This window comes from Thamnophis sirtalis, unplaced genomic scaffold, assembly GCF_051295495.1.
Source record: "Thamnophis sirtalis isolate CommonGarterSnake01/CBP01778 unplaced genomic scaffold, rThaSir2_p1.2 scaffold_13, whole genome shotgun sequence".
NCBI classification, from domain to species: Eukaryota; Metazoa; Chordata; class Lepidosauria; order Squamata; family Natricidae; genus Thamnophis; species Thamnophis sirtalis.
Window position 1 is genome coordinate 53042288 of NW_028261393.1, and position 25622 is coordinate 53067909.

Sequence of the window (25622 nt, forward strand, 5' to 3'; positions counted from 1 at the left end):
TTAAACTGGGGAAATGTTAAGTGGTAGCAAAAATCTAGTCTGAAGATAAGATTACCACTGTTGCACGAGATCATTGTTTTTATTTCCATCTTGGATAAGTCAATATTTATGAATAAAAAATATTCAAAGTTGAATCTGCACTTTTTATTTTTAAAGTATACACTTTAAATTAATAATGGATACACAGGTTCCAAAAACCAACAGAGATGAAAATATACTATCTACCAATAGTATATTTAAGAAAATAAAATTAGAAAGAAATAAAGAAAACTGAAATCAAAATACTTAATCTTTTAATATGTTAAAAACATCATACAGAGATTACATGATAAAGACATTCATTCCAAGCTATTGGAGCAGGGATAATATAATTAATAGACATGACAGGCCCAAAGACAAAATGTAGTTTTTATTGATAGTAAATATTCACTCTTTTCCAAGCCACTTTTACACTAAAATCAGGTGAATCAGAATATAAACGACTAAGAAAACTTCAGTACAGAGTAACTTGAAAAGTGGACATTTTTTAAATTTATATCCCCATTTCTGCACTAATAAATACAAAGAACACCAAGAAAAAGCCAGGTTAAACATTCACCTTATTAAAAAGATTAAAGAACAGTCTCCCACAATATCTTGAAACTGATGTCAGTGTGTGAAAACTGAAACCATTTTTTTAACCTAAAACCAGATTAAGTAATAGTCAAAAAGGCAAGAACCCTTAAAATTAGGTCATTAATATTAAACTGCCCTTAAAAAAATAGGAAGTGGGTGGATTTTAGATATGAATTTTAAACAAATCGGGAATTATTCTCCTCCATCCGTTAATTTCTGGCATCAAGAAGCGAATTTTTAATTGTTATTATCTTTTATTCATTAAATATGAAACTCCGTCAACTGAGCATTCAAAAATGCATCACAAATACCAATGGATGGTGCTAATGGTTGATACGGGTTGTTGCCAGCATCCTATGTATCAACCAAGTATCTTCTTAATCCGTAAGAGCAGCAGTTTTTTGCTGTTCCACTGGAACAGCAAATAACAGGAAGCTGCAATTTATTGCATATGGTTATTATTGCATATTATTACTGTTGTTGTTGTTGTTATGTGGTTAATCTTTGTGAGATTCACAGCCTTTGGGGCTGGTTGGTAGCTCAAAGACCTAGGAACTGTTAAGGTAAAGTCGGAGGATATAAGCTGTTCCAAGTAGGGTGGTTTTTTATAGAATCAGAATGTTCAAGTCAGGTAATTTCCAAATAGCGAGGTAGCCCCTTAGGTATTGCTCCAAGGGCTCCAATTTTATTATCATTATTATTAAAACTTTATTTACCAAACATGAAACTCAGGCAACCAAACATTCGAAAACGCATTATTTATTATTATTAATTAAACATGAAAATTACAATAATAACAATTTCCTGTTCTTCCAAATGGAGTTTGCTCGAGCATTTCTACCTCGAGTTTCCACGAGGTAGAAATAGGGAAGCATCCAGCTGCGGCCACCGATTTCCCCTCCCGCCCATCCACGGACGCTTCCTCCCCGCTTCCGAAAGGCAGAGCCTGTGCCCAAGCAGACTGAGTCCGGCGTTCCTTGGAAGGAAGAGGAAAGCCCGCGCGACCCCAACGGGCCAAACCTACGACAGCCTGGAGGCGGAGACCGAAGCCTTCCCCTCCCCGTTTCCTCCGTCCCTTCCCGGCTGGGGGAAGAAAAGGTCGGCGGTCCCGCCTCTCTCCATCCTCGCCGCAAGGGTTAGCCGCTCTCCCACTCCGCTTCCGCTCTTCGTCACGTGGGAGGCCCCCAACTACGGAAACCGACGAGACTCAAACTCGAAGGGGTCCCATTTCGCCCCCCTTTCCCTCCCAGCATCTGGATTACGCCGAGGGAAAGGAAGGCGAGGAAGCACAGCTACGGGTGCCGGCGAGGCCCTCGGGGTCTCTCTCTCTCTCTCTTCCCCCCCTCCCGCGGAGCGAGAACGTGGCCGCCCCGCCTCCCCCCCCCGGCGTCCAAGAGGGAACCCAGTCGCGGCCCCGCGAGCGCGGCTTGGCGCGCCATGGCCGGCCGCTCGAGGGACCCGTCGCTTCAGCAGCCGCCCGGCGACACAATCACTTCCGGTAGGGCAGAGGGCAGAGGGGAAGTGGGTGCCAGCGAGCGGGGTGAGACGGGGGGAGGGGGTGAAAGGAAACGCCGGGCGGGCCGGAGGGGGGAGGGGCGGGCAAAGGGGAAGACGCGGCAAACCGGTTCCCCATCGGCTTCTCTCCCCACCCCACCCCCCGCGCTTCCACCCCTCCCGAGTGCGTCGCGAGCGTTGGCGGCGGCGCGGCGTCGTCGTCTTTCCCCTGCCTGGCGGTAGCGGCGCTACTTCCGGACGGGCCGCCTCCCGGCATGCCGCGCGGCCGGAAGTGCCGCCATCTTTAGGCCCCTTGCTTTTTTTTCCCTTTTTTTTTTCCTCCCTTCCTTTTCCCCTTCTCTCCTAGTATTGACAATAACAAGCGGAGCTCCTCGCCCGGCGGCCCTCCTTCCCCTCTGCGGGCCGCGAAAGAGGCGGGGAAGAGGGAAGCGGAGCTTTCCGAGGCCGGGCGTGAGAGAGAGAGAGAGAAGGGGGGCGGCCCCCGGGCGGGAGAGACCGAGAGGACCCTCTCTCCCCCCACCCCTCTGCCCGTTTGAGGAAAAGGGGGGCAGACGTAGCGGGGTTGGGCAAGGAAGGGGAGCAGGCCCGTCGACATAAGCCAGCGCCAGAGGGAAAACGTCCCCCCCTCCCCGAAAGGCGAAGGGGAGAGAGAGAGACGGACGGGGGGCTTCCCTCCCAGAAGAAGAGGAGGAAAAAAGGGGGGACGAGGAAGAGGAGGAGAAGGCCTCGCCCGTCGTCGTCCCTTTGGGCTTCATTCCCCCCCTTCCCCCGCTACTCCCGACCTCCAGGCAGCGTCGACCTTTCGTAACACCCAGCTCTGCTCCCGCCCCTCTCTGCGTGCCTGTCACACCAGGAGGATTTGATGCCCTTCAGCCTGCTCACCTCTGTGGTGTTCATGTTTCCCACAGGTTTCTCTTCCCCCAACCCCCCAGCAGCAGCGGCGGCTCAGGAGGTCAGACCTGCCACGGATGGTAGCAGCAGCAGTGGCTCTTCCTCCTCCTCTGCCACCAAGAAGAGAAAGCTGAACAGCAGCAGCAACAGCGGCGAGAGAGAAGACGTGGACTCCATCTCCTCCTGTGCGTCCCTCCTGTCTCGCAACAGCGGTTCCTCCTTGCCCGCTCTCATTATCACCGCCTCCACGGCCTCCTGTTCCTCCTCCTCTTCCTCAGGGCTTGCTTCTTCCAACCACCACCTGCAAAAGAAGCTGCGTTTCGAGGACTCCTTGGATTTTATTGGACTGGATGTGAAGATGGCCGAGGAGTCGTCCTCTTCGTCGGCGTCCTCATCGCCGGCTGCGTCTTCGCAGCAGCACCAGCAGCTCAAAAACAAAAGCCTCTTAATCTCCTCAGTAGCGGTGGGACACCATGCCAACGGCCTGACCAAAGCTGCCTCCTCCACTGTCTCCAGTTTTGCAAACAGTAAACCTGGGTCAGCCAAGAAGTTAGTGATCAAGAACTTTAAAGGTAACCTGTTGCTGTCACACGTAATCTCTTTAACGTCCAATATCTGAAGGGGAAACCACAGCGTAAGGCACCTTTTTCACCGTAGCTCTTGCCACAGGATTTATTCCTCTACTACAGCTTTATTATTCCCAAGGGTAGCTGGTTTTCTGCCTACGTGCAAAACCCAGCTAGCTTTCTGATAAGAAAGGAAGACATCTTCAGAGGTTATTCTTAATCATTGTTTGAGGAAAGGTGCTTTCTTACCTGTATTGTAGCCTTTTTTGTTAACCCATGACTTTGGTTGAGTCTATGGGAACCATTGAGGAAGGAACTAGTCTCTCTTCATTTTTACACTCAGTTGGAGAGTATGGCAAAAAAAATTTAAAGGAGATAAGATGGATATATGTATTTTAAATATAAATAGATATTAATGGCAACTTGAAGAAAGTACTTGCTTAGGTGGACACTTCCCAAATGTTTCTGTAAGCAAATGGAAATTGTCCTGCATGCTTTGTCAAATTTGTATTTATGAATCTATGCAGTAGAGTTGTAGTTTGTATTAGAGCAGAGTAGTACAAAATGAGATGTTACTTAACTGTGTTTTCCCTTTCTACAATCAGTTTGCTTTCCCATGGGTCTGTTACAGTAGTTAGGCAGATGTTCAAACTGTGGATTTGGCATTTTTAGCTACCTAAGGACCTGGGGTAAGCAGACGTGGTTTAATAGTACTAAAGGTATCCTCATAGGATGTAAGCTGTGTTCTGAATAAAGCTGCCTTTTGCAATTGACTGGTGGTGATTTTGTCAATGCTCAACGTTCAAGTGGTGCTCCAGTTTTGGGATTACATCCAAGGTACCTTATTACTTTTGATACTTTTTTTTTCTTTTGTCACAGTCTTCTGTTTCCATTTGCAGCTCTTTGTGTTTTGTTGTCTTCTGTATTATGTGCTTTTGAGTCACATTTTGATTCTTTGGTAACTGGACCAGTTCCAATTTCGTCAATTTTCTTGGTAAGGTTTTTCAGAATTGATTTGCCATTGTTTGCTTCCTGGGGCTGAGAAGAGAGTGACTGGCCCAGGGCCTAAGCAGTCATCCAAATCAAGGGTGGGGGAGCAGGGGGTTGTTTAAATGGCCTTCTGCAACAACTTCCCCAGCTGATCTGAAAAATCTTCTAGAATTGATTGGGAGTGGAGAGGATTTGATGTTCATTTTAAGTCAAGTTGAAACTAGATTATCATGGCATAATTTTGAAATAATGGATAAAACAACACATGAATATTCTGGTCCTCTAAGGTTGAGACAAACAAACACCTTTAGATTCTTTGGTAATTTCCTGTGGCTGTGAAGTTGAAGAGAAAAAAGTTAGGGTACTTAACACTATATAATCTAAGAAAAGCATCCATTTGTAAGAGATACTTCAACATGCTTTTAAAAATCAAAAGATACTACATTGTACATTATGTGTAATGAACTGACTTTTTAAATGTTTTTATACATTGTATTATTTCCTGCTTATATAGTTTTTGGTTATAAGAAAAAATAAAGCTGTTTTGTAATTCTGTTTTAGGCAATAAATGCATCATATATTGTACTGGCTGTCTCTGTTAAATAACTTTTGTAGATTAACAAATTACTCAGACATGCCTTAGTTTTGTAATTTTAGCCGAAGAAATACACTGAAGTTTTTTATCTGAAAAGTTCAACATTAAGCTATATAGATCAATTTCTGACTTTGTAGACAATTTTACATTTCCTTGCTTTCACTTGATAAGGATAATTTTAGCATATAATTCATTTCATATAGTAGATCAATATTATGCTGACTGTTTGTTTGTTTGCTTGTTTCTTTTTTGGCTTATGTAATCTAAATTAAAATTATACATCATGTACAGTCTGTCATTGAAAGCCAAAGTAATCAGCTGTCCCTAGTTGATTTTCACTATTTTAAGCTGGTACAAAATAATATTCAAGAAAATCTTGTGATTTTAAAGTGGAACAGACTAGGTACATAGAAGGCATGAAATGGCTCTGACAGATTGTGACAAGACATAAGGAAGAAATATCCAAATAGCATTCCTTTTCAGTTTGCATTTAAAAAAACCTTGAATCAAAATTAGTATTTTGTACTAATACACTGATGAAGTAAGAAACCTTACTGACTTATTTATTGGTTTGAAACATTGGAGCTTTTACCAAGGGCCAAATCACCACAATTACCACTCCTGGTTACAGACCAAAAAATGGTATTCTTTTTTCTCTTGAGTATGAAAATACATTCTTTCTGGTTTATGAGGTGTCCTGTTCCCCCCCAAAAAAATAATTATTGAAGTTACTGTTGGGAAGCACAAGCACTATACCAAATCATTTTTCTGTAATTTTAAATGACAATAACATTTGCTGTAAAGAATTCTGTTTTCTTCCAGATAAACCTAAACTGCCTGAAAATTATACGGATGAAACCTGGCAAAAACTGAAAGAAGCTGTAGAAGCAATTCAGAACAGTACTTCAATTAAATACAACTTAGAAGAGCTTTACCAGGTAAGCCTTCATGGATATACTTTCAATCCACCAGTAGACTTTGCAATAATTCCAAGGATTTTCTCCACTTTCTTGGCATGTAGCATTGAGATCCCATCTTCACGTTCTAGATGAGATGCCATCTCAGACAGATGAGAAAATTAACAAGAACATCTTCAGAATTCATGATGAGCTGATCTTCATGCTTTCTCACCGTAGAAATTGTACAATATCAATTTGTTTTTGTGAAGTGTCCCCTTTAATTGTCTGCACACCAGCCACATTTTTGGGATGCAGTGCTGGCTTGAGCCACAATTGCCTTGATAGATACAGTAGAGAATTCCCTATTTGGGGATGATCGAAGCCCCCTTCTAGGTAATGCTAGTTTGTTTTAGTTATTTTCCAGTTCATGCCAATTTTTTGGTTCTTTGTTTTTAATCATGGTGTTCTTTTGTTCTGTGTGTTTTTATCTGTGAAGCACCCCGGAATTCTAGGGAATTGGGTGATGTGAAATTTTAATAAATAAAATCCACCAGTAAAAGTTCCATTATCGACTAGTTCCAAACAAATGAAACACCTGCATGCCTTTCATTGAAAAAAGGCAAAGGAAGAAAATACACAACAGAATCTCCAAAGGGAGGTTTTCCTAGGAAAATTAAGCCTTTTTGACTACCTATTTGAAAACCAGAGAACAAGGTTAAAATATTTCAAGCCCTGCCCTCGGGGCACATCTGGTATCTTATTAGCTTTGTTAAGTAAAAGAACCAAAACAAATCAGTTTTATTATAAAAGGTGCTGGTTTATTAAATTATATAAATATTTTAAATACAATTAAAATATTAAGACATTGATATGTAGCTTCCTAGCATAACATTTAAGTTTACGGTAATAAATATTTTACTGCCTGAAAAATTATGGCAATCCTCTATTTTAAAAACTTAAACTGCTTAAGTATCAAATTCTAGATACCATTTCATGGCTATTTAACAGGTTCATTCTCTGTTCTTCACAGTTTAAGTATCAGTTCTTTTTTCCATGCGTTGATTTTACTGATTGTCATTGGTTTAAGGATCTGTACTAGCATTATGAAAAAGAAAAGGTAGATAATTTTAGTTTAGATCTACTAGTTACACTGAGAATTAAATGCAGCATTACCTGAAGACTTGGTAAATTTGTGGGATTTAGTAGGTGTACGGCGAGCCTTATATCCCGAAGAATCTCTTTGCAGTCGGTTTAACATACTTTAAAAACCCACTAAGTCTTTGCTTAAGTCTTTATAATATGATTATGCATGCTTCTATAAATTGCCCTCAATCTTGTTCTGTTTATATCTTCCCTTTTAGTTTTACCTTCCAAGGGTGTCAGGCACAGATTTTCGGTGTTAAAAGGTTTATTTGGCAGGACATTAACAGTGCGTTCCCAACCCACCAGGATCATTGTGTAACTGTGTAGGATTTTAGATCTTGAAAATTACCGTTTACTTCAAATAGATGCATTATTTCCTTAGGCCAGAAAACTCTGGTGGTTGTTTTTTTTTAGATGAAGCACAACTATTTTTAAAAAAAGGATTGCATTGGAGGATTTCTTAAGTTGAAAATGTTAGAATTTTTTTTAAAAAAGTGATTGAAATTTTATAATAACATCAAATGGTATGAATCTTGTGTTCACTGTTATATAATCTAAATGCAAGAAAGCATAGCTTGTTAACATCCATCTTATGACCCTCACAGCAATCCCCAGAGCATGTTGAACCAAAATTGGACCTGTTTGTGGGTTAGAGATTGAAATGTGGACTTTGCAGATAGGGGAGGCATCTTTCGTAGCTGAGTCTTGTTAGAGAAAGCCAGTTTACATGCCAGTTTTGAAAGTGCCAGCTTTGACAAGTCACATGATGCTGGGGGTAGTCCTTGAGCCACTAGACCTATTAAGGGAAGCATTCAGTTTATCAGGAAAAGCATCTTAACTATTAAAACAATCTTTTAGAATTTTATCTAACTGAGGTGGCTTAATGTGTTTGAAGGAAGGGAGGTAAACAATATTTGCTCTATTTCTGTTTTGTTCAGGTTCCCGTTCTCTCTCTCTCCCTCCCTCTCCCTCCCTCCCTCTCTCTCTCTCCCTCTCTCAGAGAGAGAGAAAGTGCATCATTACACACACTCATACATACATATGGAATTGTATTGGAATTGAAAGGCAAAGCAGCTGCATTTTCTGTCGACATGATTTGTCTGGGTCTATTTTTAATGCCTTGAGTTAAAAATAGTCACATGGTTGCTGGTAACTAATGACTAAAATAAAACCATTCACTCTTAAGACCAGCAGAACTGGTAAATGGATCTTCTAGCTATGCTTTTGTTTAAAAATACCATTATCTAAATCATGGCAGGGTTTCTCTCTCCCCCCCTTCCCTCCCTCTCTCTCATTAAAGAATTGAGACATACCTCTTGTGAGAACCCAATACATTTCTTGACACATTCCTTCCTCTGCCGGCAAAATAAATAAATAAATGTAAAATTTAAAAGATCTTTGCAGCCAATCCTGCTGTGGGGTTATCCATAAAGTGGTAGAACTTTGGTCTGAAATAGCATTGTTATAAGTCTAGCGTAGTGATCCTTCTTTCCTTTCCATTTCTTTGCTCTTGAAGTTAGCGCTATGTGTCCTAAGACAGTAGAACAATCATTCCACGGGCTGTCTCCCCTAAATGGTGATATTTGAGTTCTGTGAACCAGCAGTAGCCACGTTCAGTAGGGAATTTAAAGCTTTTATTTGTTTGTTTGTTTATTCAGTTTCTATAGCCTGCCATCTCAGTCAATGACTCTGGGCAGCTTTCAATTTTTTAAAAAATGTTTTTTTTATAACATATTGCAAGCTTTTGTAGTTTGCCAGCAGTTCGATTCTGACTGGCTCAAGGTTGGCTCAACCTTCCATCCTTCCGAGGTTGGTAAAATGAGATTGTTGGAGGCACTAAGTTGACTCTGAAAGCCACTTAGGCGCGGCTGTGAAGCAGTATACAAATCTTAAGTGCTATTGCTATAAGTCTAAGTGCTATTGCAGGCAAACTCTGCCCACTGCCAGGAGTTCGATCCTGACTGGTTTAAGATTAATTTAGCTTTCCGTCTTCCAGGGTCAGTAAAATGAAGACCCAGATTGTCAGGGCCAATAAGATGACTCTGTAAATTGCTTAGAGAGGGCTGTAAAGCACTGTGAAGCGGTATATAAGTGCTATTGCTATGATAAAAAAGGAATGTATCTGAAAGCTTATTGAAGCCTCATTGCTCTTGATGTGCCTGTTGACAAATAACTAAGACTTGTAACATGCTGCTGTTGTTAAAGACTTGTAACATGCTGGTTTTTTTTTTAGGAAGCCTGCACTTGTTAGATTTGTATTTGCTTTGGCTTTTACACTACCTCGTATTCATGAACATAACAAACAGAAATTGCATTCTCCGTTGCTAATGTGTTAAGACAAAATAAGGAGGAAAGTGGCGTGTGTCATTCTTGTATTTTCTTTCTTCTTTTTTTTTTTAGGCTGTTGAAAACCTTTGCTCCTACAAAATTTCTGCAAATTTGTACAAGCAATTAAGGCAGATTTGTGAAGACCATATCAAAGCACAGATCCATCAGTTCAGAGAATATCCTTTTTAATAAATGGAAAGCATGTCAGGGCCTTGTTAACTGTTTTAGCAATTCTTGTGGCTTAAGAAATGTGGCACTTGTAGATTCTTTGGGCAGCTACGAAATACCTTAAAAGTATTTCAGAAGCAGAAGAGAAATAAACATATGTTACCTGCCAACTAATTGGTTTAATCATTAAACTGCATATAAACATATTCTTACTGGAACTTGCCATGTGTCCGTGGGGTAGTCACCTTTAAACATTTGGGAGCAGAATATTAAACTACTAAGTAAACTTCCACTAAAGCGGTATCAATGACAATGTTTTTAAAAAATATTCTTAACTGCTTCCTCAAGGATTCGTTGGACAGTGTTCTTTTTCTTAAGAAAATAGACAAATGTTGGCAAGACCATTGCAGACAGATGGTAAGTCTTCTTTATTTTCTAAATGTTTCTAAATGTTTTCTTTATTTTCTAAATGTTTCTAAAAGCTTAGAACTAAAGATGGTTATCTTCTATGCCATTTGAAAACTTTTTCCCTGGAGGAACTGAGTCTGAGACTGCACTGAAGGAGTAGATCAGGGTCTCCAACTTTGGCAACTTTTAAGAATTGTGGATTTCAACTCCCAGAATGACTTGACTAGGGAATGCTGGAAGTTGAAGTTCACTATTCTTAAAGGTGCCAAGATTGGACCCCTCTGGATTAGATGGTTCCTCAGGAGAAGAGAACTGGACATTCATGGACAGTTTAACTAATCTTTTCATATTGTTAACTATGTCAAAAAAAAAGATTCCAGTAATTTGTATTTAGGAACAATTTGGTGGGTGTCATATTGAGAGGAAATTAAGAATTAGATTCAGGTTTATCTCTACTGTATCAGCTCTTTCTGTTGAAAGTTAGCCAATAGCAGGAAACTTCTAGAAGTATTTTTTTTTCCTTGGGGACAGGAAATGGGAGAATAACTGTTGAGAAAACCTTTCACCCTCCTGAAATATTTATCTGGGGCCATTAAAAATATCTGTGCCATTATAATAAACGAGATCAGTCTCTAAATTCTTTGTGAAGTGTTTGACTTTTCACAGCAGCAGTCAATACGCACAGATATCTGGAAGTAAATTCCCTTAAATTAAGTGGCTCTCCCTTCCAAATTAATGTATCTAGATGAAGGCAGTTGAAAGATCTTACGTTCTATTCATCCAATAAATATCGTCCTTAAAATCGGTCAACACGTGACGCTTTTTCTTTCTTTCTCTCGTTCTTTCTTGCAGATAATGATTAGAAGTATCTTTCTGTTCCTGGATCGAACTTACGTTCTCCAAAATTCAATGCTGCCATCAATTTGGTGAGGGTGGAAAAATAGTAGTATTGATTTCCCGCTTGCAAACTCTTTGTCGAGCTATTGATTTGTCATTTTTCTCCCCTTCTATCCTGATAGAGCGATGGCCGGTCCACAGTGGATGGAGAACAAAACCAAGAAAATGTTTTCTCTTTCCTTTGAATATTTCCCCCTGCCCAGATCTTTATTAAAATGTATGGCATTTGAGTTGTATTCAAAAGCCAGTTCAAATAAATAGCAAACTCTTTGAAAATATGTTGCATGAATGTCAGAGTGAAATTATGACTACAGTAACGGGTTTAACTGTAATGTCTGAATTGGTTTACTTAAGTTACAAAACTGTGTGGTTAAAAGCTACAGTTTATAAATCAGAACATTCTGACAACCCAACTCATTCTTCATTGGGGGCAGTCCTCAATTACAATTGAGCCAAAAACTTCCATTACTAAGCGAGGTATTTGTTAAGTGGGTTTTGCCCCATTTTATTATTTTTCTTGCCATAGTGACTTAATAAATCACTGTTATTGTTAAGTTAGGATCGTGGTTGCTAAGTGAATATGACTTTCTGGTTGTTGTTTTTTTCTTTGAAATCATTTCGCTTCTCATCCAAGAAGCTTTTTCAGCTCTGAAGAAGTTCTGAAGAAGCTGAGGAAGCTTCTTGGATGAGAAGCGAGACTTCTTCAAAGAAAAAAAACCAGAAAGTCCAGTTGCCTCTTGGAAAAAAAACAACAACTTTGGAATTAAATCATGACTTACCAAAACCACCGAACACAACAACCTTACGTTCTTTCTTTTTTTTTTCTTCCACCCCTTCAGGGATATGGGGCTGGAATTGTTTAGGACTCATATAATTAGCGATCAGAAAGTCCAGAACAAAACTATCGATGGCATTCTTCTCTTGATCGAGAGGGAAAGAAACGGAGAGGCTATTGACAGGAGTCTGCTCCGTAGCCTCCTAAGCATGCTTTCAGATTTGCAAGTAAGAGCCAGCCATCGGGGTAAAATCTGCCTTAAAAAAATTGAGCTGCCGGAGTATTCTGAAAGTAACACTCTTATTTCTCTTCCCTTCAGATTTATCAGGATTCTTTCGAGCACAGATTCTTGGAAGAAACAAACCGTCTCTATGCCGCAGAAGGACAGCGGCTTATGCAAGAAAGAGAGGTATTTTCTTATAACCAAAGCCCCAGTTCTCTAATTCCTTCTTTTTGCAAGTAGATAGATGTCTTTCCCTGCTATCCGCCCTTCCAAAGAAACCTCTTTTTAGCAATAGCAATAGCCCTTAGACTTAGATACTGCTTCACAGTGCTTTTACAGTCCTCTAAGTGGTTTACAGAGTCAGCATTTTCCCCCCAACAATCTGGGTCCTCATTCTACCCACCTCGGAAGGATGGAATGCTGAGTCAACCTTGAGCCAGTCAGGATTGAACTCCTGGCAGTGGGCAGAGTCAGCCTGCAATACTGTATTCTAACCACTGGGAGGGAGGGAAGGAAGGAAGGGCAATAGCAACAGCACTTAGACTTATACACCACTTCATAGTGCTTTGACAGCCCTCTCTAAGCGGTTTACAGAGTCAGCCTCTTGCCCCCAACAATTTGGGTCCTCATTTTACCCACCTTGGAAGGATGGAAGGCTGGGTCAACCTTGAACCTGGTGAGATTTGAACTGCCAAATTGTAGGCAGGCAGCAGAAGTAGGCTGCAGTACTGCACTCTAACCACTGCACCACTGTGGCTCATCAGTTTGGCATGCTAAATGTCCCAGACTGAATGTCTCTGAAAGAGGGTTAAGAAACATCCCAGCATCACATCTTGGAGAACCTCAATCCATGAAGCAACTGACTCAGTAAACCTTTCGGTTGTCTAACCGAAGGAAGGAAAGGGGGAGGGAGGGAAGGAAGGAAGGAGGGAAGGGCAATAGCAACAGTACTTAGACTTATATGCCGCTTTGCAGTGCTTTGCATCCCTCTCTAAGCGGTTTACAGAGTCAGCCTCTTGCCCCCAACAATCTGGGTCCTCATTTTACCGACCTCGGAAGGATGGAAGGCTGAGTCAACCTTGAGCCTGTTGAGATTCGATCTGCCAAATTGCAGGCAGCCGGCAGTCAGCAGAAGTAGCCTGCAGTACTGCACTCCTAACCACTGCATCACCACGTTACCTCACTTTATGATTTTCTCCATAACTCTCTCAAACCTTCCAGGTCCCTGAATATCTTCATCATGTCAACAAACGCTTGGAAGAAGAGGCAGACAGGATTATAACGTACCTGGATCAAAGCACTCAGTAAGTGGATAGGCCACAGTCCTGTTGTTGGAGAATGTTGATTCTTAACCTGTGGCAATTCTTGGTGTTCGCCTTAGAGGAACCATTTGAACAGTTAAAGAGTGAGCAGAAAGGATTGTAATTCTAAACGCTTTCTCTTGTAGGAAACCACTAATCGCCACTGTAGAAAAACAGTTGCTGGGGGAACATTTAACATCCATCCTACAGAAAGGTAACCCATCTTTTATCGTTATGGAAATATTTTGTTTACTGCTTCTTCGGGGCTTTTTGCTTCCCTGGGCTAGGTGGAAATGGCCCAATTGGGTGCTGATTCTGACACACCCAGACACACCCTTGTCTCCGTATACCATGACATCAGTGGTGGGTGCATCTTAGCACCTCCGCGACACCCCAGTTGCTCAGCGGAGCATCACGCAGGCGCTGTATGCACCATGCGCGGAAGCGCCAAAGACTTAAAAGACCAGTAAGGAGCGCAGGTGAGCCTTCTGGAGCACCCTACCAGAACGGTATCTGGTGCTCTGGGCAGGCTCCGGTACGCCCGTACCGGGGCATACTGCCTGCAACCCACCACTGTATTACATTGTGCTCCAGAGGGGCCTGCAAGTCACATTCTTCTCCTTATGGGAAGAAAGGAACCATAGGAATGCCGTCCTTTGCATTTTGCAATACCAACTTGTGCTAATAATAGCCGAGTGGAATACGAATAGAATACGGAACGGTGCGTTGGCCTAGAGGTGGGTGGAGCTCTCGCCTCACAATCAGGAGGCTGTGAGTTCGATCCTAGGCAGAGGCAGATATTTCTCTCTCTGGACACCATGAGAATATATCTGCTGAATAAAACTCCACCTTGGCAACAGGGAAAGGCATCCGGCCAGTAAACATTCATCTCCATTCAATTGCCCAGACTCCATCTCGCAAGGGATTACAGGGTCATTAAACAACAAAAAAGGAGGAGGAGGAGAATAGAATAACAGAGTTGGAAGGGACCTTGGAGGTCTTCTAGTCCAACCCCCTGTTTGGGCAGGAAATAGGGATGCAGGTAGTTCAAAAGGACAATGATGGCTGGATCAGATTCAACTGCCAACTCTAGGATTTTAAGCACAGCGTTTGCCAAGCCTTAGGCGAGCCCAACATTTGCCAAGCCCTCACAAGGGCAGAGAAAATGCCGAAACAGACGCTTCATTTTTTTTTTCCTTTTAAACTTTTGAGTTGTGCTCCATTAAACAAAAGATTGTCTTAAGGGGGAATCTTAAGAATTGTAGGCAGGGTCCACTCAGGACCTTTATTTGCAGCCTCAGATCCTGCTTAGGGTATAACTGCTAGAAACAAGGGTCATTCTTGGGGCGGGGCATATGGTGGTGGGAACCCACACAACGGGGGTCTTCTAAATCTTAAAATAGATTCAATACATTAGGGGGGGGGAAAAACCTTATCTTCCAAACCTTTATGAAAATAGGGAAAATCCTTCTCTGGGTCATGCAGATGATGTGACCCTACCCTCCTTTTTACCATCGCCCTGCCCATTGCCTCTCGCCAGACCCCAAAAGTTAAGAGTGGCTCTCTCCTAAAGAGTTGCTAATTCAGGTTTATCAGACAACCCTAGCCAGCTTTGAGGGGCCCGGGGGGGGGGGGGGAATCATGGTTATTATTACAGATGGAAATCCTTTCAAGGGAACTCTTGTGGAAATTCAGAAATGTTTCTGAAAGTAAAATGTTTTTTTTTAATCCTTCCTAACAGTGTAGAATATTAAACGAATATTTAATATCTTGAATATGCTCTGTCTAACCACAGTGTTAATATTTTTTGAAATACTGGAAAATGAATAGGTTAATAATGTTCATTTTTTTTCATATGCTACAATTTTAAGATTAGAGAATTAATATTCACATGAATGATGTTGTAAAGGCGGAAAGCTGCTGTACAGAGATATTTATACCCAAACCACACACTGTTTAAGGAAAGATGGAATGTTTATATGTTGAAAAATAAAAATATATTGAAATACTATTCTTTAAATATTCTTCCTCCAAGAAGGTCCAAGAAGCATAGTTATTTCCCTCTCAGAGTATTATTTTCTCCGTCCTATTCTATTTTATTAGAATTGCAATAGCCTTTCTTTTAAAAAAAACAAACATGTTTATGTTCTTTTGTAATGCAAAATTCAGTGTTTTAGTTGACAAATGCTTTGATTCCAAAACGGGGTTTTTTTGGGGGGGGAGGAATGTTCTTCACACGTTTCAAACTTAATTTTGAAATTTTTGTCTCCGTCAGCCTGCCTTTAACTTAGAATTGTGGTTCCTTCATTTTGCAGGTTTAAATCATCTCCTGGATGAAAATCGAATTCAAGATTTGTCACTACTCTATCAGTTGTTCAGCCGGGTCAAAAATGGAGTTCAGGCTCTTTTGCAACAGTGGATTGAATACATAAAGGTAATTGTGCCCGGCTAACTTTCTTAAATTTAGCTGCAGGAATAAATTTTAAAATCTGTTAAAGAAAAATACTTGCATGGTAATAAATGTAGAAGTTAAAGTAAATTGCAGATAGATAGATAGATAGATAGATAGATAGATAGATAGATAGATAGATAGATAGATAGATAGATAGATAGATAGATGTAGGTGGGTGGGTGGATGGATGGATGGATAGATAGATAGATGATAGATAGATGATAGATAGATGATAGATAGATAGATAGATAGATAGATAGATAGATAGATAGATAGATAGATAGATAGATAGATAGATAGATGATAGATAGATGATAGATAGATGTAGGTAGGTAGGTAGGTAGGTAGGTAGGTAGGTAGGTAGATAGATAGATAGATAGATAGATAGATAGATAGATAGATAGATGATAGATAGATAGATAGATAGATAGATAGATAGATAGATAGATAGATGGAAGATAGATGATAGATAGATGATAGATAGATTGATAGATAGATAGATGATAGGTAGATAGATAGATAGATAGATAGATAGATAGATAGATAGATAGATAGATAGATAGATAGGTAGATAGATAGATAGATAGATAGATAGATAGATAGATAGATAGATAGATAGATAGATAGATAGATAGATAGATAGATAGATAGATGGAAGATAGATGATAGATAGATAGATGATAGATAGATAGATAGATAGATAGATAGATAGATAGATAGATAGATAGATAGATAGATAGATAGATAGATAGATAGATAGATAGATAGATGTAGGTAGGTAGGTAGGTAGGTAGGTAGGTAGGTAGGTAGATAGATAGATAGATAGATAGAGAGATAGAGAGATAGAGAGATAGAGAGATAGATAGTAGATAGATAGATAGATAGATAGATAGATAGATAGATAGATAGATAGATAGATAGATAGATATGGATGGATGGATGGATGGATGGATGGATGGATGGATGGATGGATGGATGGATGGATGGATATAGATAGATGGATGGATAGAGATAGATCTCATAGCACATAACGTGTATAAACCCTAGAATTTTGAAGATTAACAGAGTTGGAAGGGACCTTGTAGGTCATCTAGTCCAACCCCCTCGCCCAAGCAGGAGACCCTACACCATTTCTGAAAGATGGCAGTGCAGTCTCTTCTCTAATCCAGCTTGTAGAAGGAATTTTGGAACTTGACTGGGCAGCTTTCATCCTTGTTGAATCATTTGGATTTTGCTCCCAAAGTGGAGCATTCTCCTTGCCTGTCTTTTCAGAAAACCTTGTTGCATTTGGAAAACATTTCTACCCCAAGTACAAAGGGGTTTTCTAAACAGCCTGAACACGCTAGCATATAAACGGGCATCGTTAACTTGATTTTCTAATTTTCCTTGGTGGGTTTTTATTAACTTGCCATCGATTATATTAGGGACAAATACCCTGTGATGTTTCTCGTGCTCCTTTTAGGCATTTGGTAGCACCATTGTCATTAATCCAGAAAAGGACAAGACCATGGTCCAGGAGTTGCTAGATTTCAAGGATAAAGTGGATCACATCATCGACATCTGTTTCTTGAAAAACGAGAAGTTTGTCAACGCCATGAAAGAAGCTTTTGAAACCTTCATCAACAAAAGACCCAATAAACCAGCTGAACTCATAGGTACAGCGTCATTCCTCCAGGAGCTGCCAAATAGGGCGTTAAGATGGATTTATAACTCAAAATCCCCGAGGGTGTGTTTTCAGGGCTAGAGAAGGCACAGCTTTGGTATCCCTTTTTCTTCCAAAAGAGATGTAAAAAAACTATGAGCCTAAATACAAGTTGTCCTCAACTTATGGCCACCAAATTGAACCCCAGATTTCCATTGCTAAGCAAGACACCTTTTTGGGGTGAAATTTGGCCCGTTTTACCATCTTTCGTGCCACTGATTTTTAAGCGAATCCCTGCAATTCTTAAGATAGTAACAATGGTTGTTAAGTGTTAAGTGACTATGGCTCTCCTTTGACGTTGCTTGTCAGAAGGTCACAAAAGTGGATCGCGGCAACCGTCATAAATATGAGATAGTTGCCAAGTGTCTGAATTTCGATCACTTGACCCTGGGGATGATGCAACGGTCAAAAGTCGTAGCGGTCGTAACTCACTTCTTTCCCATGCTGTTGTAACTTTGAACAGTCGCTAAACGGAGTGTTGTAAATCGAGGACTACCTGTAAGAAATTTCACTTAACACTTGGGGAGGAGGGCAAAGGCTCTCGTGAGCACTGAAGTGATAGACTAGGGTTGTCTGGTGCAAAAATGAAGGCCAGTTTTCTCTGACTTGGGGGAGAAAAAGGACATGGGAGGTGGTCAGAAGTGGTATTCAGCCGGTTCGAACCAGTTCACCCGAACCGCTAGTGGAAATTGCGGGTGGGCCTACCAACCCATCCCAGCTCTATGCTGTCCTATTTAGGCATGTTTTCAAGCTGTGCGCATGTATGCAAGCCCCATGCACAATCAAAGCACATGCACAGAAGGCCGAACGCATGCGTGAACGCTCACATTTGCAAACCGGTAGGGAAAGTAAATGAATACCGCCCCTGGAGGTGATGTTTAGTCAATTAAAACTTTTTTTTCTGAAATATACTTTTTTTATTTTCCATTTTCATGACATATAATCACATGTATACTATTACATAGCCAATATCCTATTGTATTAAGTAGTAATTACATCAGTTCCTCTTGTCATCAACACCCAGAAATATAAAAACCCATTATTAGCTCTTCTGCTCTCCATACACCTCTTTCTTCTACCTCTCTCCTACCTCCTTTCTTCCCTCCATCATCCTTTTCTACTCTACTTCCCCTTCCTTTCTCTCTCTCCTCTCTTTTCATTCCACTCCTCCTTCTCCTCCTCATCTTCCCCCCTTACCCTCTCTCCTATCCCTCTCTTCCTATCTTTCTTCTCTCCTCTGTTTCCCACCCTTCCTCTCATTGGTGTATTTCCGCTTCTGAGCAAACTCCATTCTATGTTGATGGTATTTATGCTTCCATATCAATATGATGTTGTAATATAGTTGCAGAGCCACGCTGAACCACACAGGAGAAAACAAACTCCTAAAACCCCATAACATCCTGATAGTGCATAACATAACATTCTGAGATGTGCCCTACCAATGACGCCCAGGATTTGACCATATATAGACAGAACTTCTCTGAGCAGTAGATTAGAAATTGTACTTTTACAGGCTGTTTTTAAGCACATGCTATTGCTCCTCCTGCCTTTGTCCTATCTCAATAAAAGGGGCTCTCAGACCCCCAATCTGGGTCGTCGCTCCATCCCAAGAAAGATCGTGTCCTGTCTTTTCTCCACATTGGCCTCATGGACGAACCACGGGAACGTTACATTTGGTGACCCCGACGTGATGTGATTTCCTGTGCCACCAGCCTTTCACTCACCCCCGACTGGGCAAAGTCTCGCAACCAGGGCCGGCCATCAGCGAACAGTGTTACAATATACTTAACATATCTTAATTTTAAAGAAAAAATAAGAGAAGACAGTATACATGTGCAATCATATTACTTTAAAATCTAACACCCCTAGTCAATTAAAACTTTTTGAGCACTGCAGTTGTTATAAAAATGGCAAGAAACTGAAGGTGTTTCGTAGTTATAGTTGGAGAGAACTTCAGAAGCATAAAAGAAAGATATTTCAGGCTGCAGGTTGCGCCCCTTGCTTCATCCATCTGCCCACCCATCCCTGGCTTAAAAGAATTGGGTTTTAAGTAGGATAAATGATTGTCAGTTATATGAACAAGCGGCTGTTCCTTGGCCAAGGTTGGTTCCCTACCTCTGACCTTGAATCAGAGTTTGGATCCATTATTCAAATCCTTTACTACTGTTGTTGTTTTCTCTCCTTCTTCCTCCTCAGCTAAATACGTGGATTCAAAACTTCGCGCGGGCAACAAAGAAGCGACCGATGAAGAGCTTGAAAAAATGCTGGATAAAATAATGATCATATTTAGATTCATCTATGGTAAGAGCTGAGCTTTGTTTTTACATTGTTCAGCCATTGCTTGTGGCCAGATTTTAGGTATTGCATAGAAAATTATACATACTAATTGTTCTAACCCAGGCTTCCCGAGAGCTTGAAGCAAACTCCTTGTCCCGACAAAAAACCCTTTTATTAATTGACTGAAATCTGCTCAGTCACATCCAGCAAAGTCTTTCAAGGGAGGATTTACAGTCACAGACCTTATCTGGCTTGGAGAGCTGCCAGGCTGATATCTGCAGAACTTGGCAAGGGGTCTCGGAGAGTCACGAACCAATTAAGCGAACTAATGGTCTCCTGCAAACTCCACTCCCCTTTCGCTCCTCTTTTATTTCCTCTGGGAGGGGCCATTCATCGTCCACCTGTGGCCTTATTCCCAAATCAGCCCCTTACTCCCAAGTCGACCCCTGTTCTTTAGCTGTTCCCTTCGTCTGGCAACTGCGCACCCTGGGAACAGGTTCCAGCTGTTTGTCTGCCTCCCTGATGTCTGACTCTGAAGGCAGCTGATAACTGGCATACGGCCCTGGCCCCCTCTCTGCCTCCGACACAGAGCCTTCCCCAGACTCCAGGACTGGCCCAGGTTCCTCCCCAACCTCCTCACTGTCCGAATCGGCCGCCAGCTCTGCTGGCGGGCCACAACATTAATGTATTACCTGTAAATGATTTTTTTTAGTTTTAATCGTAACGTAACACCTGTGAACAAGCGCTTTAATCTTAATGTAAACCACTTTAAACTTGATTGTAAAAACATTGATTTTTGTAACAAAGTTGTCAAAGTCTGGAATATCTTGCTCAATTCTGTTGTCACAGCTACTAAACTTTCACCATTTTAGTTCCAACTTCACTTCTGTGGACCTCAACCCATTAAATTTAAGAGGCTCCTAAGGGGATGTCCGTAAGTGCACTAACGTGCCTATTGTCCCTGGCCCATTTTAATTTTTCTCATTTTTTTCATTCGAATTTGTACTTTTTGTTTGACGAATTTAAAAAATTACAAATCAACTACTAAGGCCAACTCTTCCCCATTTCTTAAAAGTAAATTGGGTTGGAGGGAATGCAGATTGGCTTTGCATGGTGATGTCCCAGGGGGAAAAAAAAATCCAAAACCAACAAGTGGCTGATGCCTAGAGCAGTGTTTCTCAACCTTGGCAACTTGAAGATGTCCGGACTTCAACTCCCAGAATTCCCCAGCCAGCGAATGCTGGCTGGGGAATTCTGGGAGTTGAAGTCCGGACATCTTCAAGTTGCCAAGGTTGAGAAACACTGGCCTAGAGGTCTATGAGATGATTGCTTTAGATCAGGGATGTCCAGCATTGGTGACTTTTAAGACCTGTGGACTTCAATTCTGGGAGTTGAAGCTCAGAAATCTTAAGAGTTGGCTAACATTGGACACTTCTGCTTCATGTGTCCAAACCCAACTTTCCGTTTCTACAGGAAAAGATGTTTTTGAGGCCTTTTACAAAAAAGATCTCGCCAAGCGACTCCTGGTAGGCAAGAGTGCATCTGTAGATGCTGAAAAATCCATGCTGTCAAAACTCAAACATGGTAAGGTTTCATTTTGTTTTTTTATTAGCAGGTTTTTTTATTATTATTTCCCTCCTACAACACCTTACAGTCATTACATCAACATTGTTATGTCATCATACCTGTACATGTATATAATATTTCGCTTCTATATTTACACACCTTTATACACAGTTCTATATATATTATTTTTTGCAGCCATTTGTACCAATTGTTCCAAATTTCATAATATTCCGACTCTTCTTTAACTTTTGATTTCAGTGTTAATTTGTCCATCTCTGCACAATCCAAAGTTTTTTTTTTATCATTAATTCGTCTGAGGGGGTATATCAAAATGCAAATCACATGACCACGGGAATGCAGCTACCGTCCTAAGGGTGAAGGACAGGCATAAGTCGCTTTTTTTTTTCAGTGCCGTCACTAAGCAAGGGCTACCTGTGTATAATGCGACTGTCATCCAGAATGAGGCTAACAGTGCTGCCCTAATCGTCAGCAGTTCCAAAGCAGAATACTTCTGAAAAGCATCTTTAAAGCAGGACATTAAGCAGGCGACAAATGACCAAACGCTTTTTGATCGCGCTTTTAATCTAACTCTGCTCTCTTGCAGAATGTGGCGCTGCTTTCACCAGCAAACTTGAAGGAATGTTTAAGGACATGGAGCTCTCTAAAGACATAATGATACAGTTTAAGCAAGTAAGGAAGCAGTCTGCCATCGTACTTTTATTTCCCTTTGACAATCCTGTCCTCTCTAGACCTTTCTATTTTCCTACTATCTTCATTCTTTTTTTCTTTTTTCTTCTTTTGTAATCCCCTTCCTATTTTACTATGGAGTTACTCTGGGGGAGCCGTGCCTAACAGAACTGGGTCACTGATTCATTGCATAACTCTCTAGGTTCAAGGTTCATTTTATTTATATGCCGCCCTATTCCCAGCGGGACTCAGGGCGGCGCACAAACCCAAGGAGGGGAAGGGAAACACAAAAACTACAATAAAAAGTACATTTAAAACAACCAACAGCCACACGATTCGAGAGGGGAAGGGAACTCATCGACCCCAGGCCTGCCGACACAGCCAGGTTTTAACGGCTTTTCGGAAGGCCTGGAGAGAGGTGAGGGTCCGAATCTCTGCGGGGAGCTCGTTCCAAAGGGCCGGTGCAGCCACAGAGAAGGCCCTCCCCCGGGTAGTGGCCAGATGACATTGGCTAGTAGACGGAACCCGGAGGAGGCCTAATCTGTGTGATCTAATGGGTCTTTGGGAGGTAATTGGCAGCAGGCGGTCTCTCAAGTACCCAGGTCCAATACCATGAAGGGCTTTCTCTGGTGACCTTCCCAGTTTTCTTGCACACCCTTAAAAGGGCTGCGGGCATAAAATAGGAAAAGATCTAAAGAATTCCTTTCTAAGTCATCATCATCCTCTTTTAACTTGCGGGGTGGAGTCTGGGCAACTGAATGGAGCCAAGTGGCCGGATGCCCTTCCTGTCGCCAATTCCTTTCTGAGTAGTTGGGAGAAAACTATAACGCGACTGTACTTGTAGTTCTGAACGGTCACCCTTTGTGTCTTTCTGTCGTAGTATATGCAAAATCAGAATGTACCTGGCAACATTGAACTCACCGTCAATATCTTGACCATGGGATACTGGCCTACGTATGTGCCTATGGAGGTCCATCTACCATCAGAGGTAAGAGAATTGTACAGTAGTTTTGAAACGGAGGGATTCTGCAGCTGTCCTTCAAGGATCAGATAAGGAGAGTAAATGCCATAGTTAATAATTGAAAGATATCCGTAAGGTTATCATTCCCCCTTTTCCATTCAGGTGAAATTTAACAATCCCGAACCGAAGGTGACGACGTAAATCTCATTGGTTTTGTTATATAAAATGCCGGCATGAAAGTCATTTTAGCTAAATCGGCACTCGGATTTAAAAAGTGCGATTATAGGTTCAGCTTGAGTCGGGCAAAAAGAAAGAAGAGAAGGGGGAAAAAAATAGATTTGTTTTATTGTTTAAGTCTGTGTTTCCATTCTGTTCAGATGGTGAAGCTGCAGGAAATATTTAAGACTTTTTATCTGGGAAAACACAGTGGCAGGAAACTTCAGTGGCAATCAACATTGGGACACTGTGTATTGAAAGCGGAATTTAAAGAGGTAAGGTTTGCTTTGGGGTATTTTTTTTCCCCCCCGTAGGTGGGAATCATTTTTGCCGATTTCAAAGACGTGCCAGAATCTTTGAAGCCACTCTTGTATCCCTAAACTGTGTTCAGCTGCCTTGAGCTTTAAATGCTTTACAGGTAGTCCTCCACTTATGGCCATAATTGGGATTAGAATTCCTGTGGCTAAGCAAGGCAGTTGCAGTGGTCGTAAGTGTGAAGACCGGATGTAAGTCACTTTTTTCAGCGCCAATATAACTGTCATGGCCGGCTGGAGAATTCTGGGAGTTGAAGTCCACACATCTCGTAGTCCACACATCAGGCCAACATACCCTGTCCGTTCCCCCCCCCCCCCCCGAAAAAAAAATAAGACCTCCCCAGGTAACAAGCTCACTCGGGCTTCCCCCGAAAGCCTTCCCCCGAAAATAAGACCTCCCCTGAAATATTTAGACGCATGCTCAGCCGGTCCCCACCATTTCCAAAGAGCCGAGGTGGCGCAGTGGTTAAATGCAGCACTGCAGGCTACTTCAGCTGACTGCAGTTCTGCAGTTCGGCTGTTCAAATCTCACTGGCTCAGGGTTGACTCAGCCTTCCATCCTTCTGAGGTGGGTAAAATGAGGACCCGGATTGTTGGGGGCGATATGCTGACTCTGTAAACCGCTTAGAGAGGGCTGAAAGCCCTATGAAGCGGTATATAAGTCTTAACTGCTATTGCTATTGCTATTCCTGGGGGGTGAACATGCCCCACATGGACCTGCCATCGACGGCCTTGCGGAGATAGCTACCGTGCTCCTTCTCTTAGTGGCGGCCGCAAAAAGAGGCCAGCAATATTAGGACTGGCAAGAGCGTGCCAGAAACAGAGACAGAACTTCCAGCCCTCTCTGAATCAGCTGATCCGTGGGCTGCGGGCCAAGGTTAAGGAGCCTGACGCACCTCAAAAATAATAAGACCTCCCCGAAAATAAGGCCAAGCGCTTATTTCGGGGGGGTGGGGGGTTTCAAAAGAAAATAAGACCCTGTTTTGTTTTCGGAGAAATGCGGTAGATCATAAGAACTTTAGTATCGTGATAACAGTGATAATGACAGGTATTGTTTCTGCAATAACCTTGAAGGAAGCCTTTCACCATGAAGTTTTCGCCCATTCGTCTTTCTTCAATTCATCTTTTCTTTTCTGGCAGGGCAAGAAAGAGCTCCAGGTGTCCTTGTTCCAGACTTTAGTGCTACTTATGTTTAACGAAGGCGAAGAATTCAGTTTAGAAGAAATAAAACAAGCGACTGGAATAGGTCAGTATTTGAGGGCTGCTCGTAATGTCCGAGCACGCACAATTCAGATGCTGACGAGTGCATTTCTCTTCCTCTCTCTCTCTCTGTCTCTCTCTCTTCTCTCTTTCTCTCTCTCTCTCTCTCTCCCTGCTACAGAGGACGGAGAGCTAAGGAGAACCCTCCAGTCATTAGCCTGCGGCAAGGCCCGAGTCCTGGCCAAAAGTCCCAAAGGCAAAGACGTAGAAGATGGAGACAAATTCACTTGCAATGACGACTTCAGGCATAAACTCTTCCGGATAAAAATCAACCAGATCCAGATGAAAGAAACGGTAATTTGTTTGGCTTTCTTCAGAAATACCCTGGCCTAAAACGAGGAGTCTCCAATCATGTCACTTGTGGACTTTAGGACTTGTGGACTTCAACTCCCAGAATTCCACAGCCAGCATGGCTGGCTGAGGAATTCTGGGAGTTGAACTCCACAGGTCATCAAGTTGCCAAGATTGGAGCGCTCTGGTTTAAAAGAAATCGGTACCCTTAAAACCCAAACACCGATATTTTTGAACATCCCAAACATAGCAATAGCACTTGGACTTATATACCACTTTACATTGCTTTACAGCCCCCTCTAAGTGGTTTACAGAGTCAGTCTATTGCCCCCAACAATTTGGGTTCTCATTTTACCCACCTCGGAAGGATGAGTCAACCTTCAGCTGGGATGGATGGATCTATGGAGAGAGGAGAAGGAAGGAAGGAAGGAAGGAAGGAAGCTAGCTAGCTAGCTATAGTAGGACGGAAGGTTGAGTCAACCTTGAGCCAGTCAGGATTGAACTCCTGTGGGCAGGAGCAGTGACAGTGGGCAGAGTTATCCTGCAATACTGCATTCTAACCACTGGGAGGTGGAAGGAAGG

General features: G+C 41.9%; 1 protein-coding gene across 1 annotated transcript in view; it reads left to right on the forward strand.

Moving 5' to 3' along the window:
• The first annotated feature begins 2442 nt into the window (after positions 1-2442).
• Positions 2443-25622, forward strand: part of CUL4B (cullin 4B) — a 29764-nt gene continuing 6584 nt past the window's right edge. The window contains exons 1-18 of the mRNA XM_087727396.1: positions 2443-3593; positions 5995-6110; positions 9615-9717; positions 10057-10127; positions 10971-11044; positions 11855-12017; positions 12110-12199; positions 13235-13317; positions 13461-13528; positions 15630-15748; positions 17229-17421; positions 19665-19769; positions 21219-21329; positions 21916-22001; positions 22879-22986; positions 23337-23450; positions 24630-24735; positions 24871-25043. Of these exons, the coding sequence (XP_087583522.1) occupies positions 2993-3593; positions 5995-6110; positions 9615-9717; positions 10057-10127; positions 10971-11044; positions 11855-12017; positions 12110-12199; positions 13235-13317; positions 13461-13528; positions 15630-15748; positions 17229-17421; positions 19665-19769; positions 21219-21329; positions 21916-22001; positions 22879-22986; positions 23337-23450; positions 24630-24735; positions 24871-25043 (2484 nt within the window). The 5' untranslated portion in view covers positions 2443-2992. The remainder of the gene's footprint in view (positions 3594-5994; positions 6111-9614; positions 9718-10056; positions 10128-10970; positions 11045-11854; positions 12018-12109; positions 12200-13234; positions 13318-13460; positions 13529-15629; positions 15749-17228; positions 17422-19664; positions 19770-21218; positions 21330-21915; positions 22002-22878; positions 22987-23336; positions 23451-24629; positions 24736-24870; positions 25044-25622) is intronic.